Below are 21,039 nucleotides of genomic sequence, written 5' to 3' on the forward strand. Positions count from 1 at the left end.
CAAGCCTTAGTGGACATCTGGAAATCTAAGCTTACTGTAAATAAACTGAAGCACGTTACTCACCCAAATAAACAGTTTTCAGGAGAGGAATCTGTGTAGATAAATATCCAGCACTCGTTTGACTTTGAAAAAGCTAGATTTGTATACTGAGACGCTCCACCGGCAAGCGACCACCCCCGGTGGGGGAAGGGAAACATGGCGCCACCCCTGTTCACTTTGATATAGGCACCCTTTCTAGTGTCACTTAACGCGCCTTATAATGCGATGCGCCCTATGTATGGAAAAATAGCAGAAAATAGGCGTTCTTTGATAGTACGTCTTATAATACGGTGCGCCTTATAGTCCGAAAAATACGGTATTGATATTCCATTTAGAGTTGATGGTGTTGAGATTTGTAGAGTCAGTGAGGTGAAGTTTCTGGGTGTCATCATTGATGAAAAGCTGACATGGAAACCACACATAAATCATTTAAAAACTAAAATCGCTAAATCTATTGCATTATTGTACAAAGTAAGGGAGTTATTTAATGATAAAGCTCTGTATATATTGTATAATGCTATAATTGTTCCACACTTAATCTACTGTATTGAAGATGGGGAAAAGCGTGTAAAACAATTACAAATTCTATTCTTATTCTACAGAAAAGGGCTGTAAGAATTATCACCAGAAAACATTACAGTCATCCATCAAATACATTGTTTTATCAGTTGAAATTATTGAAATTCTATGATTTAGTTGACTTTTATATTTTATTATTTATGTATAAGGCTCATAAAAAAATATTAAGTTCAAACATTCAATTAAATTTTGTGAAGAGAAAAAGTTGTTATAATCTTAAGGGGATAGAGATGTTTGTAAAACCTAAATTTCGAACTAGTCTGAAGGAGCGGTGTACTGTAATTCAAGGAATAAGATTATGGAATAATTTGGAGAGTGATGTTAAAAATGCTAGATCAATGTATGTGTTTAAAAAAATGATAAAAGCTGGTCTGTATATAAAAAAAATGAAATAGTATAATGTGTAACTATATAAATTGTTTGAGAAGGATTTGATGTTTTTTGTCTTTTTTTTTTTTTTTTTTTCCCAAAAATGTACTATTGTTCTTAAATATTTTTGGGATAAAAGGGGCAGATATTATAAGATTTTTTTCTTCTTTCTGCTGCCTTTCATTTTATTTGTGATTTGTATATTTCTCTTTTTCTGTAAAATTGTATTTTGTTTATAATGAAATGAATAAATCTTCTAAACTAAACTAAACTTAAACTTTTTTTGTGGACAAAATCAGTGTAAAAAAACAATACAAAAAAAAACAATAAAACTATCCAATCAGGATTGATTTTTTTAAAGAATGTAGTTAAATACAGGTAAATGAGATCTTACTGGTACAGAGGAAACAGCCTAATCTCTGTGTCTTTTGATGCAGTGCTTAAATTAATCCTACATTACAAATGATCCAAGGCATGCTGTATGAATACTTTAAATAAGAATAAGAAAAAAGAGGAAAAAATACAATAATAAAACAGGAAGGTAGAGAAACAAGACAAATCCAATGAGTGAAAAAAGAAAAGCATTAAGAATATAGTGTATAAAAGCAAAGAAATAATAGATGACACAATAAATGCGCAAAACTAAATAAAGGGACCCAGCACCAGAATTGATTTTCTTAATAGAATGTAGGTAAATACAGATAAATGAGCTCTCCTTCTGGTACAAAGGAAACCCAAAGTTTCAGATTAACCACCAGTGTTTTTTTAGGAACTGACCAACCAATCACATTTTGATTGACTGATGTCTTATAATAGAAACACATCATTCATCACTGAGTGAACATGAGTGGTAAATTAGGAATAAGGGGTGTAGCTTTATACAAAATGTTCCAGGGTTTGGGACGCACCAAGGTTTGTACCCCGATGTTCAGTAACAGCACAGGGTGGCTTGTGATCGTATGAAATTATTCTATTTACTCTGTTTGGTTTTGTTAGTTGAGTTGAAAGACTATGTGCCAGCGTTCCATACTGAATGCAACACTGTTATACCTCAGCAGATGAGGTAAATTACATGTTGATGTCTGTCACAAGCTGCAAATCAAGTTTTGAATGTTCATGTTTAAACTAGACCTGAAAAATTGGTTCAAGTGCATTGCTGTTTTAGCTTTGTGTTCACATATTTGAATTTGCAGTAGACAGACAGCAGAGGCTGCATGATTTAAAGTAGAACTGAAAAATAAGTGTTAATGAAAGCTTATTTCATCTCCCTATCACAGAGGAATTGAGGAAAGTACAATACTTCACAATAAAACATTAATTTGGCAAGGCCACCCACAGGTTCTTGATTAATTGTCCCCCTTCTCAGGGTGAGGCTTTCACCCTTAGGATGAGGATTACACTTGAAAATAAGGGGTAGGGACACAATTTAGAAAAGGGATTGGGCCATAATGTAACTAAACAAAGCTGAAATCCTCTCTACCAGTTTTCTAATAATTTAATGATTCTAATTGTATGTATTTTTAGCTGTTATAACATGTGGATATGGGGACTACTTAATATATCATTTGTAACTAATTTGTACAAATGATATATGAAAAATAACTTCCACACCCAGGACTAGGTCATTAAAGGAGTGATTTTCTAAACTATCTTCCATTTTAGCTCAAAATGAAAGGTGAAAAGACATCTTGCTAAAATGAAAATTAGAAGACATACTTTTTAAGTGATTTAAAAAGACGTTTTTGTTGATTCAACCACTTAAAAATATCTATTCAATTTCAATTATCTGCAAATTCTATAAGTAGAAACTACATATTTACATAAACGTTAAAGGTTAAAGGACGTATTGCTTACTGAGTATTGCTTAAATGAATATTAAGGACTCATATGTATATATATTTATATATGTTAAAAAAGAATAAGCTGATCATGATGTGTCATCAGGTTTTCACTTTACTGTGCTGCTTGTAGTAGTTTAGAAAACAGTGGAAGCAGAATTCCCACTGTGGTGTCACTGGATCTTGTAAACTGGGAAAAATCACAGTAAAAGAGACATCACACTGCAGCCTGGAGGAACACCAAGTCCTGTCCCAGTTCCAACCAGAACATGAGACCAGTTTGCTGGATACAGCCGTAGACGTCAAAGGCCCTACTTGTGTGGTTGCCATGGTAACTGTGTTTATGCATGTATGTATGAAGCTCTTTGTACATGGTTCTCCGTGTGTGGTAGATTTGAACAGCGTGATGTGTGTAGCTGGGGGTGCGTGTTCCTCACCGCCGTGTTTTCATTCATCACAATCATGTTGTGGAATTATGTTTCTTACTGAGATTTCAGGTGTGTGATTGGATGAAGGGTGACCTGCTGAGTGAGACAATGTTTATTTTTGGTGACCAGCAGAGGAATAGGTTTAAGAGAAAACTGGTTTCTTGGTAAGGTCACAGCAATCAGAATATTGAGGTGTATCTGTGTGTATCATGTGGAAGATTGATTTGAGGGGAAAACACATTGATGAATACCTCCTTCTGCTTGTCTAATGAGATTTCAGCTTCTCTTAACCATCAAAGTGATCTGCTGTTTTGTTTTTGCCCTTGGTGCCATGAGCTGTAACTAAGCTGTTGTTTAAGCTGAACTGTGTGTGGCAGTCTAAATTGATAAACAGGTTGTGGCTAAGACCAGTTTGTGTGGCCATGTCATCACTCACATGTCATTTTACACCGCGAAGGCGGGAATATGTGGGCGGCAACACAAGGCTCAATGGACCAATCACAGCTGCTGATGTCTGCATCACGCAATGAACTGGCTTCCTGTTGCCCCCTGAATCAAATTCAAAACCCTGACGTTGGCCTACAAAGCCGAAAATGGACCAGCTCCTTCCTAATTGATGTCAATGGTCAAAGCCAGATCTGTACCAAAAGCTATTAGAGATTCCAGTATGGCTCATCTGTTGATTCTGGTCTCTACAAACTAGATATGGATATTCTGAGATAAACATCGAAGCACTGTTGTAAGTCGCTCTGGATAAGGGATTCTGCTAAATACTCTAAATGTAAATGTACGTATCTGGGGAGATGCGTGTCAGGCTGTGGCGTAGGGTATGAGGCTAAGCCTACAGCGTGGTGTAGGTTCAATGTAGAAGTATAAATTGGCCTTAGGGTACAAGTTTTGTACATGTAGTATTGCTAATTCTGGCTCCTGAACTCCCTCTACAGTCTGAAAATGTAGTTCACACTGCATGTCTAAAAGGGAGACATTTTTCATGCATTTCTGGACAAGCTGAGAGACGCACAAATATGTAAATGAAATTAAAAGAAGCATTTCTGATAAAAGTAAAGTTAGTTCGCTGTGCATGCTCCAAGCATCAAGACAAGGGCTTGCCACTTACTGGGAGTGGTTTGGCCAATCTTACATACATATGGCATTAAAATTGTGAATTAAATTATACTGTCAGGAATTATACAGAATTATTAGATGTGTAACATCACAAAATGTATGATTCAACTTCACGTGATACACTAGTTGTTATATTAAGGATTCAGTACTGTAAACATATAATATAATATATCCCTGCATGAAGCCTCACTGAAAGCTAAATATAAAAGATGTCCACATGAACATTGTTAACAGTTGTCATAGAAAGTGCAAGACTTCAAGTTGAAAGTAACTGTGACATTGACTCTTTTCTCCTTGTATGTATGTTTTTGGTTTTTGTTAATATGAAAATTGTGTAGTTCTTAAATACAATATTGGTAGGCAAATCTAATACACAAAAAACAAGTAAGTAAGGGTTATCAGTGCATTTTTTTTTGTGAAAATTTGGCATAGCATTCTGGCCATTCCGAGCTCTGGCAAGCTTTTAGCTCTTAGTTATTGCATTTCTTGGATGAAATGCACATCAGAGAGTGTAAGGAAGCCTGATCGTGATTTTTCCACAAATCTGAAAGCAATACTAAAGTGTTTAATGCTGTTCTTCACACCACAAGTTGTTTGTCTGCCCTGTGTAGAAGTGAATGGGAGGCGGAGCGGGTGCATCGTCAGGGTGTGGACTTTGTCCTCTCTCTGCTCATGTTCTCATGAAAACAGGCCTGTTTTCTCCTTATATGCTTTCACCCACATTCAAATACACTTTTAGCCCCTCGGACCACTGCCCACTTAGCTTTCCAAAGTTGCTGACCACAGGACCTTTCAGGCCATTCAGTCTGGCAGTGTATTGATCCACTGTAGGGGGGGTCATATTAAAAGCTGCTGCTACAATCTGTGACCTACTTTTGATTTGTATAACATGTAATCATATTTTATTGTAGTGTTGTAAGACTGAGCGTCCAAATACTTGGCAGTGGAAACTTTTGTTATGAGAGAATTTAAGTTAAATAACTTTATGATGACCAATAAAAGAAGTTTGGTGGTCATTGTTGAATGTTTGATAAAGGGGTCATTTTACATTTTACAAACATTCACATTTGGAATGGGGAAAAAAAGTCTTAGTTTTTTTTTTCTTTTTCTTAATGTTTATACTTTAGTTAGACTGTATGAATGTACATAAATGAGATTCATTTTTTTTTTTTTTTTTTTTTGTGTGTGTTTGTTGGCTGTTGTCTGTGACCAACTTGTATAAATAATGCTAGAAGTGTGTGAAGATATATATTTTAAACATTCAAAACATGTCTATTTCCTTCTACATTCACAGATGGAACAGCAATTAAATTCAAGCAGTTTTAAAAACAGAATAATTAAAATATGGATGTTCAATCAGCTGCTTGTTACTATGCAAATTATAAATTTGACTGCTAGTTATTGTTGTTAACATACTCTCTATAATTGATATACTCCATTATGAGGCATGCAGTTGTTCATTACTCTGGAAATACTGACAGTGTCTATTAATTACTAAGAAAAGTGGATAGGAATGCAATTTATCACAGTACTGATAACACATCAGTACATTGCCCACCCTAAACAAACTGACTTTGCACTCCCTAATACCATCTGGTCCCTCCTGTTTCTCACAGGCCATAGGCTTAGCTGTATGATTTCCTGTGTGTTGATTTGGTGGGTATATTTAGCATGAGGAATGTGAGACTTGTAATCCATGTAAATCTGTGTGTTTACATTTAGGGTTTAGGGTTGCTAAATACTTCTATTTCAGTGCCAAGCAGCAAGTGTTTGTGTGTGTCTGTGTTGCAGTAAAATCTGATTTCTTCATTCAGTTCCATTTGTTCCACATGTTGGCTCCACTATCATTTCCTAACATTGCCTCGAGGCCAGCTAGCACATTACAGCTTAATGCATCTTGCTCAACTGGCTTTATTGGCACTAGACTTTCTTTCTGAGAGAGTTTCACCTGCAAGCGCCTCCTGTTCACAACTGGTTTCTGGATGTGAGCAGTACCTTTGAGGAATTGTTCGGTACATGTAGATTATTTTGCAATATCTGCAGCTGTTGGTTTCTTTCTAGATCTTTTTTTGAGCTGCTTACATAGGTGTTTATTATTGCTGTGGGTGCTGGTAATTGACCCCACTGGGAGAGATCTTTGGAAGCAAACACGTGCATAAGTCTGTGGTTTTGACCAAGCATCCACCCATCTAAATGAATGCTCAAGGGCCCATGAGTCTCGAACAGCACACAGGAGACCAACTAACAGAGCTACAAGTTCTACTGCTTCGGTTACATCAACTTGACTAAAAAGTAAAGCTAAAAACAAGCATTGCTCTAAAACAATGACTTTATAAAATGTGAATGCTGTGGTTCTATTGAAAAGAATCCAAAGGTTTCTGCTATGTTTTCACATTTGCGACCAGAGTCCAAAACAAGTAGAGACCAGAAGTAGTAGCTCCATATTTGCCTATGTATTTGGTACACCACAAACCAGTATTGAGCTTACAGTGCAATAACAGAGCTGATTTTCACTGTAAATACCCAATTTGTCCAGGAAGTGTAATGTTTTAACAGTAAGGGGGACATTTGTTGTCAAGGCGGCCGGCCTAACTATAAAGGGTTGTGGGAAACCCTGCTTACTGGACAAACTGTAAATTCTGTGGAAAAATCCACTTTACTTCTGGTCCTTTACACTGATCTGTAAAATCAGTGAAAGTAGTCTGAGTCTGCTTGGTCTGAAAAAAGGGGCTGGGTGTGTCAGATAAGTAGATGAGTCAGGTCCTGCCTCTGGTGCCTTGCCTATGCTGCATTAAGGTGCATGTTGTGTGGGATGTTCCTCTGAGGTAAAACTTGTTCACCTGACTAGGTGAAGTTTGTGTGTTATGCATGGGAAATTGTTCTATATTTAATATAGTTTTAGTAAATTACACACAGCTCTGGAATAAATTAAGAGATCACTTTAGTTTCTAAATCAGTTTCTCTGATTTTGCTATTTGTGGGTATATTTTTGCAGAAAATGAGAAATGACTGAAATAACAACAATGATGCTTTCAGACCTCAAATAATGGAAAGAAAACAAGTTCATTTTCATAAAGTTTTAAGAGTTCAGAAATCAATATTTGGTGTAATAATCCTGTTTTTAATCACAGTTTTCATGCATCTTAGCATGTTCTCCTCCACCAGTCTTACACAATGCTTTTGAATACATTTATGCCACTCCTGGTGCAAAATTTCAAGCAGTTCAGTTTGGTTTGATGGCTTGTGATCATCCATCCAACTCTTGATTATATTCCACATGTTTTCAATTTGGTAAAATCAAAGAAACTCATCATTTTAAAGTTGTCTCCTATTTTTTTTTCCAGAACCGTAAATGCTGTGTGTAGATGTTTAAAAATTCTGTTAATGTTAAAATGAACATAGTTCAAATAGTACAATCATATTTAATATTTTAAAATTGTTTACATGATCAGCCATGTTGGGAATTGATTACGTCACAACTTTGTCAAAGTTTGATGTACCTGACTTCAGGATCCCACTTCATGTGGTGATTCCTGGTGGGAAACTTGTTTTTCCGATTTAACTGATTTAACCGACAACACCTGAATGAAGCATCACACAGACTCAAGACGGCAGACCTTTTTAGCTTCATTTCTGTAGAAAGGAATCTGAATTATTACGATTCTCATGATGCATATAGTCATTGGTCCATCCGTGCTTCATACCATTATCTACAAAAGCTGCACGAGTGTCTGTTATTACAGTAAAAGCAGACATTTGGTAGCTGTATCTCCCAATAATGCTTACATTGTTAAAGCTTAATAGTAATGTATACTCTCAGATGGGTCCCAGTCATTACCCTTATGGCTCAAAAGTGCAGGGTCAGAAACTGTGTGCAGGTGTGATCTACCCTGAGCAGTGTCAGGAGCCAGTCTTATGACGGATTACTGGTGTAAAGCTTGCTAATGCTGATTCACTCCCACTGCTTGCTGGTGTCTGTGGGCAGAGGGGCGAGGTGGATTAGTAAGTCCGTGGCCACATAGAGAGCCGGGTGCTCTGGGGATTCATCCACTCTGCCTCTGTTACGCTACTGTGTCCAACTCTAATCCACTCTCTTCCACTGGACTGCACCCTATTATGCACTCTGACGCTAGAGCAGAGGGTACCAGCCCGGAGCCCTCACTTATAAAACTTACAATTAAGTTTATTTGTGTTTTGCATGCATTTGTTTTATAAATTGCTTGTCCATAAAATGGCTGGGTCTTTTTATAATCCAAGTATCCAAACTATTATTAGCAGTTCCGACAGAGGACATCCAGTTATAGTTAAATCTAATATATCCAGTAGAGTAACTCTGTTTGAATGAAGTAACTGGATGCTAATAGTGGCTAATGGTGTTTAATGGATTCAACTGAACTTTGACATTTAAACTGATCCATTTAGTTCTGTTACTAGTGGAGTGTTTTTTTTTTTTCTAGTGTTTTCTTTTCTTTTTTTTTTACTTGATTTTCCATGGTATAAAAATTACTGGTGTCATATTAACTAAACCAAACTGTAAAAGAGAGTATAAAGTATGTGGTGGTATTTATTTATTTATTTGTTTATTTATACCAGTGATACTAAAAATGTGTTAGCCTTAATTTGACATATATTAGGCTGATGATATTTTTTCTTGTTTTTACCAAATTGAAAATCTGGAATATAATCAAGAGGAAGATGGATGATCACAAGCCATCAAACCAAGCTGACTTGCTTAAATTTCTGCTCAAGGAGTGGCATAAAGTTATCCAAAGCAGTGTGTAAGACTAGTGTAGGAGAACATGCCAAGATGCATGAAAACTGTGATTAAAAAACAGGGTTATTCCACCAAATATTGATTTCTGAACTCTTAAAACTTTATGAACATGAACTTGTTTTCTTTTTGCATTATTTAACGTCTGAAAGCTCTGTACCTTTGTTATTTTAGCCATTTCTCATTTTTTGCAATTAAATCCTCTAAATGACAATATTTTTATTTGGAATTTGGGATAAATGTTGTCCGTAATTTATAGACTAAAACAAAAATGTTGCTCTAACATCTACCTATAAATAGCAAAATCAGAGACACTGATTTAGAAAATAAAGCTGTCTCTTACATTTTTTCCAGAGCTGTAGACAATAATCCTGTGACATGGTACAAACACATTATATGGATAAACATGCTAAGTCTAGTGTCTCTAATGTCTAGGAAATTCTTTCTTCTGTTATGGAGCGTTGCTGGGGATTTGAGGATTTGATTGCATTCAGCGACAAGAGTGGTAGTAAGTTTAGCATATCACATCCCAGACTTGGAGAATCGTTATTCCAGAGAAAACAGTTCCACTGCTCCACAGCTCAATAATGGGGGTTGTATACCCCTCTAGCACATACCTGACATTAGGTATTATGGTGGTGATGTGTTCATATTTTTCTGCTTTAAAGAGCCCTATTTTATTGGCAATACTTTGTTACAGAGAGTGTTTATTTGAGAGAACTTAAAGTAGCTGAATGCCTTAATTAGAATGGGTGTCCAAAGATATTTGGACATACAGTGTTTGTGTCAGTTTTCACAGATTGTCTTGTCACACTACAAGCTGAATGGGAAAATGTATAGACTATGTTCTTTACTCTGTTATTGGCTCATAAAGATCACCATAAAATCACAATGCTTGTATAAGTTACTTGACCTTAGACACACCTTGTCGACTTTGTCCGCAGACGTCAGGAACTGCTTGTTTTGTTTTCCATTTTCATTGGCCTTGACCATGTCACTTTATAAGGGGACAGCAGATAGGCCTCGATAAGGTTAGAGTACTTGGCTTTTTTCCCTGAGGGAATACTGGGATATTGAGGAGAGATAAGGCAGATAGAAGGTTATATGACTGGTTAGGAAGAACCAAGCCTTATCTGCTGACAGGGTGAGGACACCGTGTGCTTTAAGTGCTCAGTTTTGTTTAAAGACCGAGCTGGTTACCGAGCTGTGGGCTAAAAGTGTTTAATCAGTAAACTCCTCCCATTAATGCTTCTGAAGTCACACTGACCACAGCAGTCAAACACTGCTGTTTTACAGGTTTAAAAATGATATTTCTGTGAAACAGCATTTGGATCAGATAGATTTTACTATTTCATATGTTAAATGTTAATACAGAGGTTTGGACATAATATCTTATTGTATCAGTGACCTAAAATGGGTTTGAATCACTGTGAATCAGAACTAATTACATTTTCGTTTTTTTTAAGTGCATTTTTAAAAGATTGTTGAGACTTAGCTTTAAAGTAGTCAAAACCATCTTATACATTCACAATGATTTTCTCTACTCTAACACTATAAGTATTAGTATAGTATTAGTTTTATCAGTCATACAAGACCAAGCTCTGATCCCTTTGAATAGAAAGAAATAGGTCAAATCACCACACACAAAAAAACACAATTTGGTTTGTTTAGATTATTTTTGACAAGACATTTTTGCCTTGTTTTGGCTAAGAAAACAAGTCCAGAAATCAATATTTGGTTGAAAATCCCATTTGTTTTTAATCACAGTTTTTATGCATCTTGGTATCTTCTCCTCCACCAGTCTTTCACACTGCTTTTGGAAAACCCATGATTTGGTGGTTTCTTAATTTTTTTTCCAGAGCTGTATATAGTAAATAAGTGGTATTATTGCAAATAGTGATGGTAAACAGTGACTATGCTATTCATGGTTAATTTAGATATTGCAAACAGTAGAGCAGCACAACAGCAGCAAGTAAACAGTTTTCTTGCACCCAGGAATACATAGTAATAAAAAGTGCTGTCTACTAAGAGCAGTCTCTGTTATACAGTCTGACAGTACTAACTGTGACAGTATTAATAATACCAATAATATTCTCTGAGACATAGATTTTAATTTACTTTTGCCATTTTTCTTCAGGATTTCCACTCTTTTTCAGTGCTGGGAGGGAGAATTAGGCTGGTAAGCCAGTCTTTCGAGTAACATGAAGTCATCCACAGAGAGTGAGGCCTATTATGTTCTCTGGGACTTTTGTCCAACCCTACAGCTCTACCTAATAGCATTACAGCATGTTATTGTGGAAACTCTAATGTGGGCAGTGTTTGTGGTGTGTTTGTGGTGTTTTGCGGATTAACCAGGAGCCAGACGTTTGTGTTTCAAACAAACATGACCCTCCACCATCAACACCACCACCACTACGCATCACATGCCTGGTTTTAAAGCCCACAGATGCCTTCAGTGAGTGCTGGAAGAGCCGTGTGTCTGAGTGTTAGTGGTGACATTGCTGGCAGCATTGTCTGTCATTTCAGACAGGGCTGTGTGTGGACGAGGCCTCAGTGGCGGCTTCTTCACACCGGACTGCTGAACCGTCAGCTCTGATCGCCTCTTACCAACCTCTTATATCAGAGACAGCGCTGCTGTGTCATTGTTATGAGCAGAGGCCAGTCTGCTGACTGTGTTCAGTTTTGATGGTGAATCTGACTACGAGTGCTGACATCCTCAAATATTAGAGAGTTTAATTCATTGGTATTTCCTTTCTCATAAGTAATTAATACAATGTAATGGGTGATTACTTCCTGCCACAGTGAACTTTGGATGTAATTATGACACACAGACCTGATGTAACCCAGTCATGGTTTCATAACTACAAACACAAAGCTGCCACCTAGTGGATGGTCTCTATTTAAACAGTGGAGATTTTAACAGTTGATTTCAGCACTTAAATCTTTCCTTACTGCATGTCCATATTTTGTGTGTGATCATAGTTCCTACAGCTCTGGAATAAAAATAAGAGACCACTTTATTTTCTAAATCAGTTTCTCTGATTTAGCTATGTATAGGTATTTCTTTGAGTAAAATGAAAATTGTTGTTTTATTATAAACTAAACTATAAAATACAGACAATTTCTTGAAAAAAATCCAAATAAAAATATTGTCATTTAGAGTATTTATTTGCAAAAAATGAGAAATGATGCAGAGCTTTCAGACCTCAAATAATGCAAAGAAAACATGTTCATATTCATAAAGTTTTAAGAGTTTAGAAATCAGTATTTGGTGGAATAACCCTTTTTTAATTACATTTTTTTCATGCATCTTGGCATGTTCTCCTTCACCACTCTTACACACTGCTTTTGGATAACTTTATGCCACTCCTGGTGCAAGATTTCAAGCAGTTCAGTTTGATGGCTTGTGATCATCCATCTTCCTCTTGATTATATTCCAGAGGTTTTTAATTTGGTAAAATCAAAGAAACTCATTATTTTTATGTTGTCTTTTTTTTTTGTTTGTTTTTTTTAAAGAGCTGTATATGTGTGTATTTTTCTGTGTTTTTGACTTTGGACACTGATCAGCCATAATGTTGAAAACCACTTGCCTAATATTGTGTAGGTAGCCTCTAATCTCTAATGTCACAACACCTAATGTCCAAATGCTTTGGAGATATTTTAACATCATATTCAAAAGACTATTGCTGCCTAATATACCCCACCTTTTCACCGTTGCCATTTGATAATGTTAACATAACCAGTCTGAAGTGATATGTGAACCCTGGATTTGACCAGTCAGACTGCCCTTTGCGTACACATGGTCCACACAAAACAAACAAAATACGCTCAACAGTTTATGCTTGCAACGCCTGTTGTTTATACTTAATGAATGAATAAGGTATAAATTATATATTTTTTTCCTTCACAACAAACATACGTTGTTTAGTTAGAGTCAGATCATGGCAGAGAGTCGAATTTCAGCACAACACTGTCAGCACGGCAAACAACATAGGATACCAATGAGTGTCTGTGCTGTACAGGAACAGATTTGTTATAGTTCAGACAGATACAGGTTATTGATTAATGAGTCATTTTATGTAAATGTAGACATTGTAACCCCATGAGCAGGTATCCCAAAAATGTTGTCTCCTTAACTCCTCCCAGCACCATCATTCCAAAGAAAACAGTTCCACTGCTCCAAAGCACAGTGCTAAGGGCTTTAAACCTCACTAGTCCAGGCCATCTAATCAAAGAAACATTTTGGAGCCAGATTTCCAGAGCCAGGATAAGTTTAAGATGTGACTAAGCTGAGACCTCACTGGAAACAATTTCCAATGAGGATTCAGCCCAATGAGGATTTCCAATGAGGATTTATTACTGGATTTCGTTGCTACTTTGCAATAGGGTGCATCTTATCGTTTGCACACTTTTATAATTATTTATGATTCTATACATATCAACATGATTTTAAAATATAATCATGGCAATATTCTGTCTTGTAAACAGTCTTTTTTTATTTGACTTGCTATTATTGCTATTATGTAAATATTCTGCATTCTTGTTTGTTTTATTACTTTATTTTTTGTTACAGTACTTATTTAGCTTTATTATTATTATTATTATTATTATTATTAGTAGTAGTAGTAGTAGTAGTATTCTATGTAGGCTGGCATTGTAATGTGAACATTAACTTTGTGCATAATAACTGCAATTACTTTTCATTAGTTTCCACAGGGCAGATAGAATGATTTTAAATAAAATAAAAATAAGAGTCTTGCTAAGTTATACTTTACAAAATAGATACAAGTTTACAGTTTTTCTTTGTTTCTTCTTAATGTTTGAAACTGTACTATTTATTTAAAAGAGAACCTTAACTTTTTTGTGTAAAAAGTATGTTTTTGAGATTAATAAAAACATTTTTCAGTGTTTTATCATGTTGCCAAGAATATTGTACTTGCAAAACTACCTTAAAATATAGTGCTATTATTTTAGGGCCAAATTGGCCGACCCTGCTTTGAGAAAACATCAGTTGTGAAAAGTGCTATTCATATAGATTTGATTCGTTTTTATTTGATTTGATGGCCTACGATGGATTGGCGGCCTGTCCAGGGTGTATACTGCCTTCTGCCCGATGCCTGCTGGGATAGGCTCCAGCCCCCCGCGACCCTTAACGAATAAAGTGGTTGACGATGAGTGAGTGATTGGATGGCAACATGCAGCTATATTAAAGGTTCTTTCTCTGTGTTTCCAGGTGATCACCTGTTTCGGGCTGTCGGTGCTTACGTGCCGCTACATAGGCTTTGCGGTGGTGGCTCTGCTGGTGGAGATCAACTCCATCTTCCTGCACCTGCGGCAGATGCTGCGCATGGCCAACGTGTCCAAGAGCACGTTCTACAGGGTGAACAGCATGATCAACCTGGGCACGTACGTGGTGTTCCGCATCAACACGCTGGCCTGGATGACCCGCTGGCTGGTGCTGAACCGTGACCTCATCCCACTGCTCAGTTACACGGTGGGCAGCGTGGGCCTGGCCATCATGACCGTCATGAATATTGTGCTGTTCTACCGCCTGCTGCGCACCGACTTCCTAAAGTCCAGCCGTGAGAAGGAGGTCAAGAAGGAGAAGGAGAAAGACAAGGAGAAAGACAAGGAGAAGGAAAAGGAGAAGGAGATGTAAAAGGTGGCGAGAGAGCACTAACGCTCATTTTTGACCTCCAAATAACATGCAAACACACCATTCTTTGCCTTTCAGATGACAACCTTTGATGCAGTTCATAAAATGTGATTGTCTGATCTGGTCTGTGGGTTTTCTTCACCCTGAACTGATTTAATGATGTCGTTTAGATTGTATAGTATGATTGAAAGATCTGCCATAGTTGCAGATGTTTGGACCCTGTTTATTACACCTGGTCACTTGAATATCAGGATTGAAAAAAAAAATCAAGAAACAAAAGTGTAACTAAGTGTAAATGCATCTAAATCTTATCAGGATACAATTCAGAAACTAGTCACATGGTGTGACCAGGTGTAAAAGGAATCTTAGATCACTCCTAAGATGATCATGTTTGTACTGACAAAACAAGAATGTATTACACCCAGATTTTAAACAAACTTAAGAAAGCTAAGTTATTGCTATTAGCCCATGTTTAGTTCAAAATATAAAAATGAACTAGTAAGAAGTAATACTGTCTGTTTTTCAGTTTAATGTCGTCAAATTTATAGCATATTATTCATATTATGACAATAATATTAAAGCATATCTTTGTACTTAGTAAAAGAACAGTGACATTACCAGATGATGCTACCAGTGCTGGAAGGGTGAAGGATAAGTTTAGCTTGCTCCGCGGCATGTTTTCCAACTGATGCTTATTCAGTGCCATTGGACAGCCGAACAAACACTTGAAGTAAAATAACAACTGGCAATTCTGTTACCCCAGCTAATACATGCAAATAACAAAAAGGAGTGAGTGAGTGGAGTGAGGTCAATGGGTCACTGTGATTTCTGTTCTTTTTTTAAGTACAAGAAAATGATCATCTCTAATATTTAACCATATAAACTTATGCTACTGATGTGACACATGAGAAATAGGTTAGGTTGAAAAACACTGAGTACTGGCTTAGTACTCAAAAGAATAGTAATAATAATATGTAGTACACACTCGCTGAGCTCTTTATGAGGAACACCTGTACACTCATGCATGCATTGTCCAATCAGAGCAATGCATAAAATGCAGATCACGTCAAACCTTAATATACATGGGCAACAACTGCAGACGACCATATCGAGTTTACTGTTCTGTAAGCCAAGAACAGACACTGAGGCTGCAATGGGCACAGACTCGCCAACACTGGAGAGTAAAGACTGGAAAATAGAATTTGGTGCCTACAGCTGGTATGCATGAACCCAACACATTGGGTGTCAACAGTTTAGGCTGATGTATGGGGTGCAAATGGTGTAAAGAAAACAGAGGTCTTTTTCAGTGCAATTCTTCAGATCAGTTAGTAGATCTAGATCCAGTCTAACTTTGGGATGTGGTAGAATATTAAAGTGCTCCTAAAATGAAATATGCAGTAATTGCAATATGCAGTCATGTCAATATGACATGGAATCTAGGGGTGGGCGATATGGCTCTAAAATAATATCACGATATTTCAGGGTATTTTTGCGATAACGATATACTTGCCGATATAAGAAAACTAAAATAATACATTCATTTCAGGAATATAGTATAACAGAATAATAATAATGCAGCAAATCATATTGGAGAATATTTAGTTCATGCATATAAACTGCAAACTAAAACAATTATACAATAAATACACTTAAAGCTTCACAGTAAATAATAGACTACTTTTAAGACAGAACAGCCCTATTATCACGATATGGATTTTTAATATCATGAAATTTTTGTGTCACGATATATTGTATACGATATAATATTGCCCACCCCTAATGGAATCCATTCTACCTTAAATTAATGATGATTTATGATTTTGAGAATTTGAAATAGTATGGTCTTCCTAATGTAGTGCTCAGTGAGTGAAACTAATTGCATGCATTTCTAAAAAATTAACTGCATGCATTTGTTTATCTTGAATTACTGGGAGCCTAAGCAAGGCCTCATCTTCAGTCTTTTGAACACCTACACCTGCTACCTCAAACATGTGTAGCAGTTAGTCTGTTTCTAACCTAGAGTGTGTTCAGCCTCCTGAACCTGCCACTAAATCTGACAGATTTTGACAGTGCCGGGTGTTTTATTGAAACTGTAGAAAGTAGAACTGTAGAAACCAACCAAATTAAGCTATACTTAAAGCATGCATCTTATTAGGCAAAGGTATGATCAAGCCTGGCTGTTTCAGCATGACTACAGTCCTCCTTTTCCAATATCTGCTATCTGCAGAGCAATCAGTCTCAGCTGACTGGCTGTTAAACAGTTATTTTTTGTACTCCAAATGTGAATGTTAGGTTTTAAACACTTCTGTAACACTTTAAACAGTTGAGCTCATCTTCTGCATTATGAAAAATAAATAAAATATCACTGGTAAAAAAGGAGAACAGTTACCTTCCAAAACAGTGATACATACTTGTTATTAGATGTATTAAATGTTGCATTCAAGCTTTGCTGGACCCAACACTGTGATGCATTTCTAAGTGCTGCAGCAAGGGTCTCAAACTACCAGTCTGAGGTCCATATTAACCTTTAAAATGCGTCCTTTAATATAGTCTGTTCATCTGATCACCAGTTTAGGCCTAAAAACCTGATTTGCAGTAAATATTCAAGCAGGTTTGCAGTACGTTTGCAAGTTTTGATATGTATATGTGCTACACTTTTAGAAAAAAAAGTGTTCTTTTACTTCTGCTTAACCATGCCAAGATCCATTTCAGCTATAAGGTGAAATAAGCTGGTTCTTTGAGTTGATACAGCATTTAAAGGATATAGGTTGAGACATGACCCCAAACATTTATGAGGTAGATAAACTGCAGTTCATTAAATGTTCAAACAAGTAATTGTACATATAAATGGTTATAATTGGTTGTCATGACATTACAACACAATGAATGTACAGAAAACTGAAGTTGTGAACCTTTAATTCTCTTAGTTCAAAACAGGCCTTTAAAAATAGATAAAAAAAACTTTCCTCAGATCATTTGTTTTAGTTTGAGACCCCTATTTTGTGTTACAGCTGGGTTTAAAGCCTCAACGTCTGTATGGGCAGTATGAGTGAGGGATCTATATCTAAATGCCTGAGTTCTGCAGGGGAAAAGAGACCCCTCTCTTCCTCACAGCACTGACTGACAGTGTGTGGCATGTCTAAAGTGTTGATGGCTGACTGACAGTTGCATCACTCCTCAGCAGAATGAAGACTTTGCTGTTTTGCTCCTGTAGGTGGCACTGCATGCATGGGTTAAAACAATGACCTCATCAGTTCTGGAAGCAGCTGTGTAAAACCATACCAATCTTGCCTAATGTGTGGTGAACATTTTACAATGAAGTTTTCTACGTTTATGTTTCGTAAGCACATTTTGTATATTTATATTTATTTTTACTTTAATAGTGTGACTGACATCTGCCGATTAACATCAAATTTCCCTGTTTTTGGAATTGTGAATATGGTGAAAGATATAACATCAGTGAAAGTGTAATATTATCTTCATTTAAAAAAATTGTGATGTAAAAATGAGTGGTTCGGTTTTCTGTAAACTAGAGACCATTAAGAATGGTTTATGCTTTTTTGATGCTCCCCTCCTCCAGTTTGGTGGAGAACATATTGAGCGTGTAGCTTGAACCCTAAGTTCAAACCTGTCAGGCATTGACTGGTCACTAAAGTTCATGCTGGCCTTCTCAGGGTTCTGAGGAGTTGACACATACACTGTAACCACATGTAGCATACCGATATGTGCCACACACTTATTCATCTTGAAAGCACTGTAATCATACTGAAAGCTGATTTTATTTGTTAAATGGTAGCTAGAGTGGCTATACTGGGGGCTACAGAACTATGGCTGACTGTAAATGAATATTTTGGCCAAAGGAAATTAATAATAGAAAAGTAAAGCAGTTCTTTAGTGTTCAAATTGTTGTTATTCTTATATTTATAATGTACACTGTGCAAACATTTTAGACGTGGAACATTTAGACATGTGGAAATGGCAGGTAAAGCTATTTATCTGAACTGGGTTTCTCAGAAGCTTCTTAGCATAATGATGATTCTGCATCATCATTATGCTGATGAGTTTGCATCAACCTGTGCACTCTCTAGGATGTTTCTACAGTATGTCAAATTATTTAAAGCAAAAAGTTGTTAAAGAGTGGTTAAACTTTTAGAACCAATGGTGATTCTTGGCTTTTTTTTGCTCACTTGTATAACTTAGGAATAAATCAGCCAGTTTGCACCAATTAGTAATTGTCTAAATAAATTAAATTAAAAAAGCCACAAAGCAATAGCAACTTCAGTTTTAGATTATATGATAAGACCCAGTTGGTATAAATTAATAAAGATGCATAAATACATTTTTCAAAAGCATAAAAACACATTTTGCCAGTTTGTTTGCCAGAGTTTTGTGGTGTTTTATCTATGTCAGAGCTGTTCAACTCAGATATAAATCACTTGCATATGTGTCCTTAGATTGGATTCATATCCAATTCATTAAGATTCAGCATGAATGTTAACAGTTAGATTAGATTTCTTAAATCTTTTAGCTGTATGCATGGGCTTAGTGCTGCCGTCATCACCCAGAACCAATAATTATGAGGCAATGTTCATAAATATATAAATATGAGCATGTGTGTCGTTTCAGGGACAGATATGTTCACATTACAGACTGATATAGGTCACTTACTCATTTATGAATGTGAACGGGCTAGAATTGATTAATGAGGTTTGTAATGTGAACATTACCTTTGTGCATAATAACTGCAATTACTTTTTAATTAGGTTTTTACAGGGCAGAGATAATGAGGCTGCAAACACGTTGCTTATTCTAATATATAGCAAATGGAGCCACATAATATTCTTCAACTGCTAGTAATATAATAATAATAATATGCTAATATCTTTGCTTATATATTATTTAATTCTCTGCCTTTTAAAAAGCCATCTTACTGATAAAGAGCATTCAGTGCACAAACAAATCATTTTAAAAACTCTGGAAACTGGAAAAATAGTTTTTTTGAGGATATCAGTTGGACTACTCCTGTTAAATGAATATTCATCATTCATATACTGTATAGTTGGGAAATTTTATTTTGGTGGACAATGAACTGTCATTTTATTCACTTTGTTTTATTTTTAGAATTTAATATTTCATTTGATTATAAGAAGTGCAATTCTGTGTTGTGTGGTGAAACGTGTGCTGTGGTTATGTGGTGAATGATACTGTCACAGTCTCCAAAACCATCAATGAAATAATTGTTTACTCTGTGTACTTGATTGGGAAAATGTCATTCATCAGTTAGTATATTAGTCAGTAGTCTCCCTCTTCAGTCAGATGTTAAGTATGATTGTGTTTAAATTGTACATAATTATAATTATTTTATTGTTTTGTTTGTATGAATTATTGCGTTTTATTAATAAACGTCCAATTTATATATTTCGGTTTTTACTGTTAAATGTGAAAATAAACTGTTATTAATACGTGAATATCCAGTGTTTCTTTCAAAATCCAAAGATGTTGTCCCCATGTTTCTTCAGTCACAGCCTCTACTCTTCAGGGAAGGCTTTACACCATATTTTGCAGCCTTGCTGAGAGGATTTGATTACTATCAGTGCGTTTCTATTATAATAATAAGTGAAAATGTACATCCAAACACCTGCTAGCAATAGCATAGTTTTAGCACTGTAACCAAAACTGTATTGATGCTGCATTTCATTTTAATTTAGATATCAGAATTTTGTGTTCTAAAGTTTCACACAGACCTAATTCACACAGAATTGAGCAATAAACACAGAATTCAGATATAAACACAAAATACACAGAATTAGAAAATGTTAAAAATGTACAGTGTTGAGCCACTAGCTGCATTCCAGCATATTACTAATCTAACCATGTCCAAGAGATATACAGTATTTACAGCATCTGTTACTGATTCATGTTCATTACAGTGGGCTTTTAAGTCTATATTAGTTAAAATTCAATTGAATTGTAAAGTTTACACTACCATGACAATGTATGTGATAAATGTGTTTAATATAGATTAACTAATCATAGAACATATAATTAAGTAGATACATTTTAAATCACATGACAGCACTATTAAAAATCTGAAATTTTATGAAAAAAAAATATAGATAAAAATAAAACTGAATTTGAAAATAAAATGGATTTTATAATGCCCTACACTTCAACAGTAGATGCATTTTATAAAATGGCTTCAGCGCACAATCAACCCCCATGTACAACTTAAAA

General features: G+C 35.9%; 1 protein-coding gene across 1 annotated transcript in view; it reads left to right on the forward strand.

Annotated features, from left to right (window-relative positions):
* Nucleotides 1-20,273, forward strand: part of tlcd2 (TLC domain containing 2) — a 42,485-nt gene extending 22,212 nt beyond the window's left edge. Inside the window, exon 4 of the mRNA XM_007245910.4 lies at nt 14,383-20,273. Coding sequence (XP_007245972.2) covers nt 14,383-14,808 — 426 coding nt within the window. The 3' untranslated portion in view covers nt 14,809-20,273. The remainder of the gene's footprint in view (nt 1-14,382) is intronic.
* Nucleotides 20,274-21,039: the final 766 nt, after the last annotated feature.

This window comes from Astyanax mexicanus, chromosome 18, assembly GCF_023375975.1.
Source record: "Astyanax mexicanus isolate ESR-SI-001 chromosome 18, AstMex3_surface, whole genome shotgun sequence".
NCBI lineage: Eukaryota > Metazoa > Chordata > Actinopteri > Characiformes > Acestrorhamphidae > Astyanax > Astyanax mexicanus.